This window comes from Leiobunum rupestre, chromosome 2 (assembly GCF_980474605.1).
Source record: "Leiobunum rupestre chromosome 2, qqLeiRupe1.1.hap1, whole genome shotgun sequence".
In the NCBI taxonomy this organism is placed as follows: domain Eukaryota; kingdom Metazoa; phylum Arthropoda; class Arachnida; order Opiliones; family Sclerosomatidae; genus Leiobunum; species Leiobunum rupestre.
Window position 1 is genome coordinate 78,430,621 of NC_143385.1, and position 16,704 is coordinate 78,447,324.

The window sequence follows — 16,704 nt, forward strand, 5'->3', positions numbered from 1 at the left end:
TACCTTTATGTTTCGTATATAGAATAAATGCAATAATAAGGAAATAATTTATATATAGTAAGGAAAAGGTTAAAGTAACCTTAAAAATAAACTCTTGCGAATTCTTATTTGAAATTGGCTTCCAAAAGTAACGTATCTGGCCCAACATTTGCTCTTAGGTAACCTTTACTAGTTTAAGTATTAAAAACAAAAATACACCCAGTTTATTGCTTTTATAATGGTAAGATTTTTTGGAAAAATAGTAAAATATTTCCTTACCGGATAGAAACCAAGTTTGTAGTGCATTTTTATGAAATATTCAAGGTTTCGTCTTCTAGAGAATTTCGCGAATTCACTCCTTCGAAGATGGCCTACCAAGATAACTTTATTAATTATAAAGCAAGTGGAAAAGGTGTAAAACATATATTTGATTAGCAGTCGAAATTTTATTTATTAATATTTGCTTAAATCAATGCAAATATTAATCAGGTGATTTGTAACAGTTCAAATTGAATTGAACAAATTTGATGGCATTTGTCAACATTATAATTAAAAAAAATAACGTAGGGTTTTAGAGAGTGCTTTCCACTTTCACCCAACCTTTCAAATTGGGAATTTGAAAGGTAAATGGCATTTGAAATTGTACAGGCAGTACAACAAAAGCATTGTTGTGAAACGAAAAAAATGTTATTAGCCAAACAATGGATCTTTATAGAACTTTTAAAATACGACGCCATAGCCAATCGATGCTAAGCGTGCGTTACTTTCTGTATAAGCAACCCCTTTTCTTGGGTATGAAGAAAAATTGAAAGCTCAAGGAATCTAAAAATCACGCGATTAAAGTCGATAAATGCAGTTCTAAAATTAATTATTTTAGAATTAAAATTGAATCTTTTTTTAATATTTACATAGCCATAGTTACAAATTTTAATTTAATCAGATTTAATAATGTTTTAATCACACTAGCAGATAAAGAAAATGGCGTATAAATGGGGATAAATCAAACATGGCCGCGCCCAGAAAAATTCCTTTTACAAGCGTGAAAACTGTTATTGTTATAGTATTATTCATAGTATACAAGGCGTGTCAATTTTTCTCAAAACGTATATTATTAAGGTCATGAAAGAACGAGTTCGTACTAGGTGGTAAAAGCATAAGTTAATGATACCGCTAAGTAGTCAAATAAGCCCTTTAAAGTAGGATTCTTTATCTAGAAAACGTGGTGTCAAAACTTGTCTCTTCGATTCCCACGAAAAAAAAAAATTAAAAAAAATCTCTGATTGGAAAGTTTTCTCTGCCACCTAGGAGCAACAACCACAACACCAAACACAAGGAGAACGCAGCTAGCCTTTAAACACGGTAACGCAGTGTTGTGTACAACTTTCATTGGACGAGCATATACGCTGACCGTTTCACGGAACGGGGAAGACAATTTCCGAATTTTCCCCTTCCGACGGCAGCAGGCGCTAAAGCGTCTAACCAATGAAAAATGTACACAAGAAAATGCGCGACTTTTGACGGGTTGCGTTCTCCTTGTTTGGGGTGCTGTGTTTGTTGCTCCTAGCTGGCACCTACCGGGGGAAAAATCGAAAACGGTGAAATACTGAATTTAGATGGCAAAATTTTACCGAGAAAATTTAATAATTCTTGAAAATGTAGTTTCAGATAAAAATGTTTTGTTCCAGCTAATTGAGATACCCTGTGTAAAGGATTATTTAAAGCCTTGCCCTTAAAAATGTAGAAATAAAAGAAAAACAGTTCCTCATTATATCAGACTTAAGGCGATAATAGTCTTTTCAGTTTACTTAGACGCTAGAAGCTCATAAATTACTGGATTTCCATTTGCTAAGCAGACACTTCGTGTTTTTTTAAATTCAAAACGTCTAAAATCCAACAGCTTCCGACTGAAAAGGCTAATTAAGGGATGTAACGTGGATGTAAAATTAAATTTTGCCAGGATGTTAATCAATGGCGGACTGGGTCTAAAAATGTGGACTGCCAGGGGTCAAAGGGGCCCACCCAAAACCAGAGGCGTAGACAGGGGGGAGACACCCTCCGAAAGGGGAACATTCCCCCTGAAATATTAGGTTATGTTAAGAATTTTTTCGCTTTAATTATATTTATTCAATTGTGTGCGAACTACGCTACTGCCGAAAACTAGAAGGATAAATGCGGAAATATTTTTTATTAAATCAAGGAATACCACTGGGCCATGCCTCAGGCTGGAATCAAACCAGCGACCTGTGGGTTGCGGTCCCAACGCCTCTTATATTTGGATACCTATGCCACGATTTAGGTGTTCCCTTGTCTCGCGTAAAATATATCCCGATTTTTTATTATGCCATAGCATTTTATAAATCACCAAGTAGTAACAGTTCCTTTCAATTGGAATACTCTTTGAAACGGCCACTCATAGGTCGCTGGTTCGTCGCCATTTATGAAGAGAAATGTTTTAGCGATATAATGTTTTTAATAATTACAGGTAACATAGTAAAGGCAATATACAGTCGATACTAAATGTAAACATAATTATACAGATTGTTATTATTAGTTTATATTTTAGACAAATACTAGCTTTTTAAATAGGTATACGGTGCCGAAATTTTACTTATTAACCGGTTTTTTAAAAGCATGTTTCATGTTCCACTATATTTTGAGTAATGGTTGGAATAATAATAATTGCTTCTACATCCAATTCATCTAACAATTCCTTTTCAATGGATAGCAACATGCATGATTCCAGGTTCTCCTCGGACAGTGAATTTCTTAGTCTTGTCTTTATTATTTTTAGCTTTGAAAATGTCCTCTCACATTGGACTTGAGTAACTGATGGTGTGCAGATGACTTTAAAAAGTTCATAAAGGTTATCATATACCTTGTCGTGAAGTCTGTTGGATGCCAGAATTTTTAGTACACAGGACGGACAAGTGCTACAAACCTTGCACTTGTTGCAACTGGAATCCATATTCTCATCATTATTAAGCAATAATTTTACTACGTCGAAGTTCGAAGCAAAAGCAATTCCAACATTACTTCATCTTTACTGATTTGTGGAGAAAGCTTAATAACACCATTTGTGTTGTAAATAACGTGAATCTAGTGACTGGACAATGCGGTCCGTTATTAGCTTAAACACATTTACTCGAAAATCAGCGGGACCCTGCCAAATATAAGACGTAACTTAGTACTGTTCAACCTTAGACCTTGGAGGAACTATACCGGGAGTGGCGGTGAAGTTTTTGCATGTTTTCGTGCGAGCGCCAGAGAGAGGGCGGATCTGCAACGCGCATCGCGATTTCCTTGACTACGCGCATCGTATCCGTCTGTCGATTTCCGTTTTTCGAAAATTTTGAATTTAACTGTAGATAGGATTAGGCCTTGGGTTAGCCGTCCTCCGAGGGCTGGCGCTTTTACTTTTAGGAAAAATAGATTCTTTTAAAATGGTTTATCATAAAAAAGTGTTTACCTTAATCTCGAATCATTTCTACACCCCCGATAACAACAGCTCTTATGAACCATTTTATAATTCTTTTTATTTCACTTTATTTTCAAAACTAACTTCATGTACTTACGGGTTCCAAACTGAGCCTTTGCCAAAATAAAAATAAAAAAATGCCGTTTGCTAGTTGCGGCCGGATATGACGTTCGGCGTGAAGTTAGTTGCGCGCCACAGCCCCGGCTAGAATAGGGTGGGGGCGGGATGAAATTAAGGTTCGCTTTGAAAAAACGTGTTCCTAGGCAAAAGCTCTGTCACCGCCACTCCCGGTATAGTTCCTCCTTGGTCTAAGGTTCAACTACGTAGTTTCTTTCGCCGGGTACTCGGGCTTAGCCAAACTTTTAAAAATATGTTAAAAGTGGTTAAAATGGTTTTGAAACTGAATGCACGCTGAACCGCCAGCGCCTCGTTACCACCGACTATGTCATAGGAACTTTTTTTTTAATAAAATAGTAAGTTTTATTCAGTAAAAATATAATTTAATATTGAAAGTCTTGGAACTTCTATTATATTTTGAAGCTACTATAATGTTGACATAGTGTTGAAGGTTTAAGGGGGCCCACTGACCAAATTTATCATGGGGCCCACCTGCCATCAGTCCGCTACTGATGTTAATGAAAATAAAATTCCAGAAAAACAGAAAGACTTGTTGAGATTCTACCCGAGACAATGTCACGTAATGATTATTAATTCATTATAGTAATTAATATTACTATATAATTAAAATAATTAATAATAATTACACTTAATTAATTAATGCTATCAATTACTATAAAATAATTAATAATAATAATTACAATTATTTAATTAATATTATCAATTACTATAAAATAATAACAATAATTACACTTAATTCATTAATGTTATCAATTACTATAAAATAATTAGTAATAATAATTACAATTAATTTATTAATATTAACAATTACTATAAAATGATTAATAATAATAAGTACAATTAATTTACTAATATTATAGGAATCCTTAAATACCTACAAACTAAAAACCAAGTATACCAACTACGCTTCCTTCTACATCTCTACCAGATGCTCAGATTTCCATCAATTATTAACCCCTTCAACCTGGCCTCAAAACATCCTGGTTAAAGAATTCAAAGGGCGCCTCTATCATTCGCAGACAATAGACAAATGTTTAGCTAACGAGACTAATACAACTGCTTCTAATCCAAATCACCCAGGTCCTAACGACGACTCTATCGATCATTCTCGCTTACACATCACCGAAGCTAACAACAAGTCCGTCATCCTAGAGAAATAAAGAATTCATCGTAACCAGACCTAACGCCGTTGCATTATGAATAAACCCAATTTTAAAATTAAATATCCAAACGGTCGAGGTGTTCGCACCAAATTCGATAACCTATATTCTAATCTACTCGACGAAGAATTGGTTATCGTCTGTCTTACCGAAACTAACTTAAACAGCGCTTATTTCAACTCAGACTTCATTCCATCTAACTTAACGTGTGAGCGAGCGGACCGGCACATCGATCCGACTAACATGACCAGAGGGGGAGGTTCACTAATTATATATAGCAAGTCCATCAAAGCAGTGATACGCACGGACCTCGAAATTACTATCTAATTCCGGAAAATTACTAATCGGCAACCACTACTTCGTCAAACTAAGCCTAACAACGAACTAATAATTTATCTGGAATCTCTGCAAGACTTACTAATAAATTACTCCCACGACATATTAATTCTAGGCGACTTTAACCTCACAGGAGTAAACTGGAAATTCAACAGCACCGACCAATTTACCTCCCTCGTAAAACCCAAAGCCGAGTCAATGATCGATTTCATCCACACACTAACTCTTCTATAGATAAATCCCATAACGAACATCTACGGAAATATATTGGACCTGGTCATCACAAACACTAATCTCGTCTCGGTTCAGGTAGACGATACTAATCTACTACCCATCGACAATCCGAAGCCTCCTCTGGAAATTCTTCACCCGGTTACTTCCACTCCTAATCCACCGCTCAACTATAACTCTAACAAGACGACTCCCAGTTTCCATTTTACAAAAGGCGATTATCTTAACCTATACAACTATCGAAAACATTCCCACTGGGCACCATTGGCAGACATCAAAGACGCAAACGAAGCGGTACAATTCCTAAATCATGCAACATCCAGCGCCATCAATAATGTCATTCCTAAATTCAACAACAAACGCTCTAGCCCGAAGAAGACTAAATTTCCAGATTGGTTTTCTCCTGAACTAACGAAGTCCCTTAACCGTAAACACTACTACCACAAGGAATATAAAAATACTAACATTGTAGATGACTTGAAGAAATTTAAAACTAACCGGAAAGAAGCGCAACTACTACTAAAACGTGACCGACATCAACAAGCTGAAACCCTAAAAATCGAAATAGAAAATAATAAAAAGAAACTCTGGGAATACTGCAATAACCGCCTAAAGCCTTACAACCCTAACATAGTATTAATGGATAATAAAAACATGGTCTCCGACGCAGATCCGCTATCCGAAATTTTCAAGTCGCAATTCACCAGCCTAGGACCAGGTCGAAACTCTCGTGCCGATTTTACATTCAAAACTAAAAATACTAATCCGTTCTGCAAACTTAACATCAGCGACGAAGACGTAAAACAGGCCATCAAGAAAGTAAAATCTAAAATATCATTCGACATTGATTATGTACCAGCCGCCATCGTCAAAGGATGCACCGACACCTTTATTTCAGTTCTTAACTTCATCTACAATCTATCACTAACAACTGGAGTATTCCTGTTTTCAAAAAAGCTGCAAAACTGACCAGACTAATTATCGCCCAATCTCTCTCCTTTCCATATTCGATAAAATCTTCGAAATCATCCTAGAAAAATATCTCGGCACCTGGTTCAAACCTCTACTCAGTGGCGTAAATAGCGCCCCCGCAGAACTAGGGGGCCATAAAACGTTTATGATTAAAATCGGTGCTATTTGAAAGGGCCCCGAGTCGTTTTTCGCGGGGGGCCCCCGGAGTTCTTAGTTACGCCACTGCCTCTACTCTCTTCTGATCAACACGGATTCTGTCAAAAATGCTCTACCTTCACTAACCTCATGTCATTTATGAACGATACCACACGGTCCACACCTCATGTACAGAATCAGAAGCAAGTCGACGTCCTCTACATCGACTTCAGCAAAGCCTTTGACCGGATGCAGCACGATATTCTACTAACAAAACTCGAAGCATATGGCCTTGGAGGGAGTATTTTATCATGGATCAGAAGTTAACTCGCTAACCGGACTAATCACATTAAAGTTAACGGCGTCTTAACCCAGACTAATTACGTCACCAACGTTGGAGTTCCGCAAGGATCCGGTCTGAGACCATTACTTTACATTATCTTTTCTAACGACATTTTTTGGGAGCTGGAAAACAACGACCACAACAATGATAGCACTAACACCACCACCGGCCAGAAGGGGTTCGCGGACGACAACAAACTATTCCGACAATTAAATAACACTAACGACTGCCAGGCACTGAACAGCGCTAAAACCACTCTAATGTCATTACACGTAAACATAAAATAATTAATCATCCGTACAAACTAGATAACGTACTAATAAAAAGTGAGACGACCGTAAAAGACTTGGGAATAATTTTTGACAAAAAACTTAATTTTAATGCTCATGTTAACAACCTTAAAGCACAATGCACTTCTAAACTGTACGCGATATTCAAACTAGCTAAATCGATTAACTCTCCTAAATTATTTATTCAACTATACGTCTCACTAATCCGTTCTAAAATCGAATATTGTTCATTAATCTGGGGGGATGCAGTCATTTATATAAAAATACAAGCCGAAAGGGCCCAACGTAAATTTGCTTACTTATACACTAAAACCTTTTGTAAATCGAGTGATACTAATTGTGAAAAAACCTTGTTAAAATGTAAACTTAATACGATATTCAACCGACTAAACTTACAAGAAGCTGTTTTTATTTACAAACTCATTAACATTCAAATTTGCTGTTCGGAATTATTAACAAGTTGACATTTTAAAATACCTAAAAATAATACACGTAACAAGGAAATGTTTTATATAAAAAAGTTTAAATCTGTTAACCCTATCATTCGCATTTAAAATAACTTTAACAAATTGTATAACCATAATAGTAATTCACCCTTAGACTTGTATTTCCTTAATAACCATAATAGTAATTTACCCATAGACTTGTATAACCATAATAACCATTATAGTAATTTACCCTTAGACTTGTATAACCATAATAACCATAATAGTAATTTACCCTTACACTTGTATAACCATAATAACAATAATAGTAATTTACTCTTAGACTTGTATAACTAGAATATTAACACCTTTAAAATTAACGCGATTGGCCGGCTTAAAGAAATGGATTTTAACGTTTTTATCTATACTTAATAATAAGTAACTCTTAAGACAATTTTTGTAAAATTTAACTATACTCGACAAACAAAAATATATTCATTTGTGCTATTTTAATTTATGTATTGTTTTTTCCTTTTTTTTTCATTATACGATTTTTTTAATATACCATAGAAAATAATATAACAGCAAACTAACTCTGTATAAATTTTAAAAGTGTTTAAAAAACATGTTTTTATACAGAATAAAAAAGTCTGAATTGAATTGAATTGAATTATCAATTACTATAAAATGATTCATAATAATTACAATTAATTTATTAATATTAAAATTACTATAAAATGATTCATAATAATTACAATTAATTTATTAATATTAAAATTACTATAAAATGATTCATAATAATTACAATTAATTTATTAATATTATAATTACTTTAAAATGATTCATAATAATTACAATTAATTTATTAATATTATAATTACTATAAAATGATTCATAATAATTACAATTAATTTATTAATATTATAATTACTATAAAATGATTAATAATTATAATAATAATAATAATAATAATAATAATAATAATAATAATAGAGGTCAGACGTCTTTTTTTTCGCTCCGTCGCTTCGACAAGTTTTTTTGCCGTGAACTAAGGCCTAGTAAGTGTAGTGTGCCGATATCCTGTATTCTACTCACCTGGACTATGGCGTCGTCGCACTTAGCCGAAGGTAAAGACCCCCCGGATTAACAGAAATACCAGAGACATCGACCACCACCTATGACGAGAGAAAACGGAGTGATCTTCAACGGCACGCCGGAGATTTCAGCAGTTAAGTATGCTATTGCTATAAACTCTGAAATAGGCATAGGTAACACAATTTATTGGGGCCGCGTCGCTAAAGGACGCGTTGTTGCCTACGTTAGCACACCAGAAATGGCCGAAGTTTTAGCCATTGCTGGATTTGATATAAATAATATTCATGTAAATGTTGAACGCCTCGTAAAGAGCTCTTAAAAAATTATCATCTCAAACGTCATGGCAGAAATCCCTAATGAACATTTGAAAAACTTAATAGCTAGATTTGGAAAAATTACGTCGGAAATTACAGAAATATATGCAAATCCCGACCCAGAAGAAGCAGTTTATTAGGTAGACCTGTCTTTACATTTAAACGACAGTTCTACGCCCTGCTAGAAAAAGAACTACCATCAAACATTAATTTCAAATATGCAAATCAATCCCATGTAATATTCTTCGAAAAGGCCTATTCTAAAGAATGCACCTTTTGTGAAAAAAAGGGACACACTATTGAACATTGTTACAGGAAAAAAGCCGAAGACAGAGAAAAAAATAGACCTGAAGTAGGAAATTCCGGCGCCTTAGAAGTAGATCTTAATGCCACAGTGGGGAACAAAACTAATTCACTATCAATAGAGCATGAGGGGTTGCCGCTACCTGCTAGTGGAACTACCTCTACATCAGAAAAATCGTGGGCGGAAATAGTTGAAGATAGTCAAGATAATAATGAAGCTAACCTACACGAAAAAAATTAATATCCAGAAATAAACCATACACCATTATCGAATACTAAAAAATCAACTGCAGTCACCTCTACCTCCCCAAAAGCATCTAATTCGAAAAATACCACCGAAGTTAATGTAGAAACAACACCGACAAAAAAATGCTCAAGAGCAGCCGATAACTTGTCAATTTCCCCTAAGGATGCCAACTCACAAAATAATCTAGAAAAAAAGAGGCAAAGAACTCTATCGCTAGAAGACTCTCACCAAAGAAATAAATCAACACCAGAGTTAAAAAACGGTCTTTTGTCGCCAAAAACATTACGTACTTTTTTAGAAGATGTCAGGGCAAAAAAACAACCTAAAACCTGCGCACTGAAATATTCCACTAATTTGGAAGATCTTGCAGACCAAATATTAACAGACCGTATAGCTCGGGAGAAAGACGCAACAGAAAGAAACCGACTAATAACATTAGTGAAGAATCTACGAAAACCCTAAAATCTCAATCTTTAAAACCAGTACTAAATTTTTAAAATATATACAATCATGAAATTAAAATTTTTAACACACAACACGAGAGGACTTATAACTCCAACCGAATTCTTAAAAGAAATTAATAATATGAGCCAGAAGCGCGTGACTTTCGCGTGCTGGCAGGAAACTTTCATACTAAAGCCACCACTGAACATAAAAGTAAACATACCGTATGATAGGGCCCTAACTGGGGTGTCCAACCATAGAGGTGGAGTTGGATTCGTTTATAGTAAAGGTTTTTATCTTAACAACAATATCAGCCTCAAAGTTTTCGACATTATTCCGGGCTTTTGCCAGAGAATAATACTTCATTTTAATGTGCCAAAGATACAAATTGCGCTATATAACTGTTACATCTCACAAGTTAATTCGGAGGCAACCGATCTTCTCGATGCTGTCAATAAGGATATTCTAAACATTTCCCCAGAAAACATTATGATAATCGGCGATTTTAACTGTACACTTCAACCAAAACTCGACCGTATAAATACTTATGAAACAAGAAAGGTAGTTTGCGGGTGTCTAAAAACGCTAATAAACCGTCACAAACTAATAGACGCGTATCGTACCAGATTCCCCGAAGAAAACAAAATGTCCTGGGCCAATAGCGGTGATCCGAACAAACAAGCTCGTCTCGACCGCTATTATATTTCCCCTGGTTTATATCCATTTATGAAAAACATTCAAATCAGACTTGGTGGCGCGAAATCCGACCACCTGGGAGTTTATTTGGAATTTGATATACCAGAGGTAAATGACAATAGAAGTACCAGCGATATTTGGTCTTTTAATAATTCGCTATTAAAAGACGGAAAGTTTATAAATATCTTTAAATTTAACTGGGGCATTTGGATTAAGAGCTTCCCGGATAGGGGAGCTGAAAAACTAAAATGGTAGGAGTCAGTGAAATACAAGATAAAAAAATTTAACTAAAGAATACACGTACAAGTCTACAGTCAAAAAAAAACGATGAAATTGGCGACCTTCTAGACAAAATCGAAAATGGAAACATACCTGAACGGGAAAGGATTGTTCACACGAAAAAACTTGAATTTCTACAAAACGAAAAAGCTGAGGCCATGATGGTGCGTAACAATATAGACTTCTCCGTTCCTGCCCAATATTCCTGCTTCCAGTTAGCTGAGCTGGAAAAATCCAAGGCCATCAATAGACTGATTTCTGTAAAAAAAATAACGGGTTAGAAACTACTTCACAATATAATTAAAAAATATTATACTCACCTTTATGACGTCGAACCTGTTGCAGACTGCGCTTCTTATATCCAAATTCTTCCTCAACTAAGTGATGAACAAAGTGCCACGTGTAAAGGCGATATTACGAAGAAAGAACTGTTAGATGTAATACCTAATCTAAAAACTGGCAAATCCCCTGGGGCCGATGGCCTCACCTGCGAATTTTACAAATTTTTTTGGTTTTTAATCGGCGATACCTTATACAATGTTTTTAACAATATTTTAAATATGTCTAAAATCCCTAGTTCCTTCGCGAGTGCAATAATAGTTTTAATTTTTAAAAAAGGCGATCCACTTGAACTGGGGAACTGGCGTCCAATTTCCCTGCTCAATGTGGACTATAAGATAATAGCCAAAGTTTTCGCTAATAGAATTCGTACCGTAATTAAAAATATCGTCCATGAAGACCAAACGTCAGGGATACCAAATAGGACAATTCTTTCAAACCTAAGTATTATGCGCGATATAATCCATTATTTTAGTAGAAATTCTGGAGAATAACTCGCAATAGTCTCTTTAGATCAGACCAAAGCGTTTGATCGCGTTTCGCACGAGTATTTGATTTCAATCTTAAAGCACGTTAAAATTGGTAATACCATACTCCATTTTATTAAAGCAATTTATCAAACCGCTGAAGCGCGGGTAAAAGTAAACAAGAACTATACTGCAAAATTTCCTATAAAAAGGGTATTCGCCAGGGGGACCCCCTGTCGTCGTACCTTTTTGTGTTATCTCTAGAGCCGTTCTTGTGCCATTTACGCGAGAAGCTATCGACTCATGGTGTCGTTTTGCCCTTCATTCTTAGGCCGTTGGTAGTTAGCGCCCTCGCCGACGACCTAAATAACTTTATTTCTACCGATTCGGGGCTAGTTATTCTGAAAACGGAGTGTACTAAATACTCCCAGGTTAGTAACGCGAAGATTAATTTAAACAAGAGTAGCGGGCTCTGGCTTGGTGCCTGGCGGAATCGTTCTAATAAACCGCTAGACATTAAGTGGAGTAACTCGATTATCAGTGTCCTAGGCGTCGATTTTAATGTCGATGGCTCGTGGCAGGAAATTTTTTTTAAAAAACAAATCTTGGAATTGGATAAAAAATTAAACGCTGCAAACGGCATCAAGCTTCGACTCTCGTATAAGGCAAGGGCACAGCTGTGCAACATTGAAATTTCAAAATTTTATTACCAGCTCTCAATTACAAAGCGCCCCCTGGAGTACTCGGAGCCTCTAATCAAAAAATGTCTTACCTATATTTGGGATACTACTAAGCACTGGGTGTCAAGAGACGTGACACTCGAACCCGTTATCAGTGGCGGCTTGGGTCTTAAGTCTCTGGACACACAGTGGAAAGCCTTTACTCTAACTAGACTCAAGATAATTATATTAAATGAGGCCCATAGTGCCGAAATTGTTTTTTTTTTTATTTTTATATAACAAAAAGCAATATTTACAATATGAGTTTCCGCGTGTTCTCGTTAAAAAACATTGATTTTAACTACGATTTTATGCCTCGTTTTTACCATGATTATATACATTTTTTAAAATTAATTGATTTTAGTACAGAAAAACCAAACTGTATAGAAGAATTTTTAAACTTACCTTTACAAAATAACCCGACTAAAAATAATCTTAAATTACATCGTAAATGGTTCGAGTGTAGAATCCTCTATGTTCGACACATAATGAAAATTGATAATCGTAAATTTTTCAACCCCTTTGTAAATAACGAAAATTATCAAATATCTGCTCCAATAGCGAGAGTGATCAACAGAGAGTTTAAAAACTTAATAAATGAAATACACAAAATCTTTCCTGTCAACCAAATTTATCTGTGGGAAGAAGGCCGACCCGACGCCGATAGAAGTTTAAAAACAATAAAAATTAAAATAGGAGAAGAATTTAAATGCTTTGTGGACTGTAATAAAAACGATTTTAAAAATGTGCTAAAAATAAGAAATGAAAATGATAGAGCCCTAAAAATGTTTAATCTCAAAGAAACCGATATTAAAATTAACTACCGGTGTATTTGGCGCGGCCATTACACTGGTAGATAATCCAATATATTATATCGCCTTCTCAAAGGCAATGTTATTACCCCTGAAACCGCCTTCCATGTTTTTAACCTGTCAAACATTTCAAAAGTAAAGGGCACACTGGAGCACCATTACTTTCATTGTGAAACGACATTAAAGTTTTTAAATGAAATTTCCATAAAAATAGGGCTTTTCAACAAAGATTTTAAAATTACAGATCATTTATTTTTATATTGGTTTAACATTACAGATAAAAACGATTTTAACAAATGTATAACACTAATTTTAAACATAACTAAACTAATTATTTATTTTGCATACCAAAATGCAATGAACTCTGTTAAATTAAATTATATAACAATAATGAAAGAGGCTTTTCTGATTAAACTTTTAAGATGTTGTACATACCATTTAGAACTAGATAAGAAGAATGAACCTAATATACTCAATAAATTAATTGGCGCGAATATTTGTAAACTAGATATGGAAGGTAACATTGTCTTAAATTGGAAATTTTTAGTTTTTCCTTCTGTTTGTTAATCAATGGATTTTTGTTTATTTTTGTTTTCTTTTTCTTGTAAATATTTGTTGTTGAATAAACGTCTACCTGCTTAGTCAGGTAGACTTAAACCTAAAAAAAAAAAAATAATAATAATAAAAAATAATAATAATAATAATAATAATAATAATTACAATTAATTAATTAATATAATATAATATATTATAATCAATTACTATAAAATGATTGAAAATGAAATATTTATTTTTACGTGCATAACAACAGTGCAAATTACACCAGCAAGGTTACACACAGAGGTTGAAATATATATGCAAGAAATATACATCATGAATGATGCTTGAATAAAACATATTTACACACTTTAAAATTTCGATGAAGAATTATAGTTGGTAAAAAAAATGTTACAAGTGTTCAAATAATTAACAATTTTGATAAAGAAATATACAAAATAGAAAAATGAATAATGTGAGAATCGTAGTATAATATGATTAATTGTTTTCTGTAAGTTTCAAAATTTCGGAAATTTTACAGCTAAAAATGTCTAACGTATCAGAGTAGTGGTTACAGGTGTTCTGCATACGTAGAATAGGAGAAATTATGGGGTCTTTAGAGAATGTAATTTTTTGTCGGGTAATATGATTGGGGACGTGAAACATTAAAGAACTAGTTAAATCTATACATTGTAAATTTGATATGGTTTTTTTTTTAAAAACAAGAGTTCACGTTTTCTTAAAAAAAGTAAAACGGTATCCATGCTCAAGAGGTTTAATAAATATTTATAAATATATGGCTTTTTGTATAAAAAATAAGTGTGGGCAAGCTCTATGAATTTGCGTTGTACGTTTTCTACATTCTGGAGTAAGTAGCCCGCGCACCCGCCCCACGAGAGCATACCATATGTGAGTTTTGTTCGAACTAATGACAAGTATAGTGTTTTGAAGCATTTTATAGACCCGAGGTCACGGGATAGTCGCAATATTCCGTATAATAATCGTCGGGACCGACCAACCACACTCGAAATTTGCTCCCGAAAGAACAACCCCTCATCCAATAAAATTCCGAGGTCCTTGAGGATCGCCGTCCGTGATATGGCTTTATCGTTTAAGCTATAAGAGTACATGGTTGTGTTGACTTTTCGCGTCAACGTAATAACCATACTTTTGGAATTATTTACAAACAGGTTGTTGGATTCGCACCAGTCCGCGATTCGGTCGAGGTCCGTCTGTAAATGATGGCCGTCACTAGCGGTCGTTATCGCGCGGTAGATTTTCGTGTCATCGGCGAACTGCTTAAGTTTGGAATGCTTCACTACCGCGTGCAAATCGTTGGTATAGATGTTAAATAACAATGGCCCGAGGGAACTTCCTTGAGGAACTCCGCATGTAGTTAGAAATTGAATGTCCGTTGTTGCGCCATTACATTTCAAGATATTAATACGGTGTTTCAGATAGTCAGCGAACCATAGATGCGCTTGACCAACCACGCCGTACAACCTTAATTTCGTCAGTAGCAACCCGTGTGACACTCTGTCGAAAGCCTTTGAAAGGTCAATCGAGATAACGTCTACTTGACCTTGTCTGGAAACAATGGGCATTACGTCGTTTAGAAATGTAACGTGGTTGGTTTCCACGGATCGACCTCTTATAAATCCATGCTGCGTCTCGGATAAGTTCGGCTTAAACCATCGGTATAGAACGTCGTGGATCAGTGAATCAAAAATTTTCGCGAAGCAGCAGAGTAGTGAGATGGGTCTATAATTCTCCGCGTCGCCAGCGAAGCCATTTTTGAAGATCGGAGAAATAACGACCGTCTTCCACAGTGACGGAAATGATCCTGTTCTGATGGACAAATTGAAAATGTAGCATAGAAGCGGCGCGAGAATGTCTATGCAGCCTTTAATAATAAACATCGGTATATAGTCTATACCGGTAGAATTAGTATTTTTGAGCTTCTTTATGGTAATTCGAACACTGTGATGTTTGAAAGCACGTCATCGGCTGGGTGAAAGTCGCCGAGAGAGTAGTTAATGGTATCTCTTAACGCGTCAGTGGCTACATTTTCAAAATTTCTCGCAAATTCTCTCGCCAAAGTCGATGGGTCTGATGTTACACCTGATGGTAGGTGCAGAGCGATAGGATGCGGTTTGTTGTTCAGACGCTTGTTTACAAAGTTCCACAAGTGTTTGGGGTCTTTGAGCGAGTTGGTGTAAGTGGTTTTGGCGTGTTCCAATTTGTCACGGGACAATAGCCGTTTAACCTCCTTTCTCACGCTCTCGTACGCACTTCTGTCGTTAACCTGACTCTGTCGTTTAGATTTTCGATGGAAATAGGCCTTGCGTCTTATTGCTCTGATAAGGGCCTTTGAATACCACAACGGAAAGGTAGAATTCCTCGGTGGTTTAGCTTTAGGGATGTTTTCCTTCATAGCGTCCTGCACACGATGCGTTAGAATGTTTACACAATCGTCGACATCTTGAGGGGCGAGAAGCTCCGACCAGTCCGTATAGCGTAAATCTTTGTAAAGGCTCAGGTAGTTTCCCCGTTGAAAGTGGAACTTAGGATCCACTACAGTGTTAGTGTCAGAGATGGTGCTATGATATGTAACTAACACTGTAGGGTGCGCTGGGTCTTCTTCAACTAAAGGTATGGATCCGGTGTCTAATGTCGCTAAGTTATTATTCACGAGTATCAGATCTAGAGTATTGCCCTTCACATTACGGGCACGGTTAGGTTGAGATAAGTTGCATTCCGCGCAAAAGTCGATTACCGCTTTAGCCTTCGTTCGGACGTTAGGGCTACAGTTAACGTGCGAAAGTATGTCCCAGTCGACACCAGGCACATTGAAATCACCCACTAATATTAGATCGTCTTTAATCGCGTGGAGTTTCGAAGAAAGAGTAGTGAGTTTCGTTACGACAACGTCAGAAGTTAGTCGAGGTGTGATGTAAAGTGTTCCAAT

The 16,704-nt window shown here is 35.7% G+C and overlaps 1 protein-coding gene across 1 annotated transcript in view; it reads right to left on the reverse strand.

Annotated features, from left to right (window-relative positions):
• Window positions 1–16,704, reverse strand: part of LOC149959097 (glutamate receptor-like) — a 61,984-nt gene that overhangs the window by 33,596 nt on the left and 11,684 nt on the right. Inside the window, exon 2 of the mRNA XM_090167345.1 lies at window positions 259–350. Coding sequence (XP_090023471.1) covers window positions 259–285 — 27 coding nt within the window. The 5' untranslated portion in view covers window positions 286–350. The remainder of the gene's footprint in view (window positions 1–258; window positions 351–16,704) is intronic.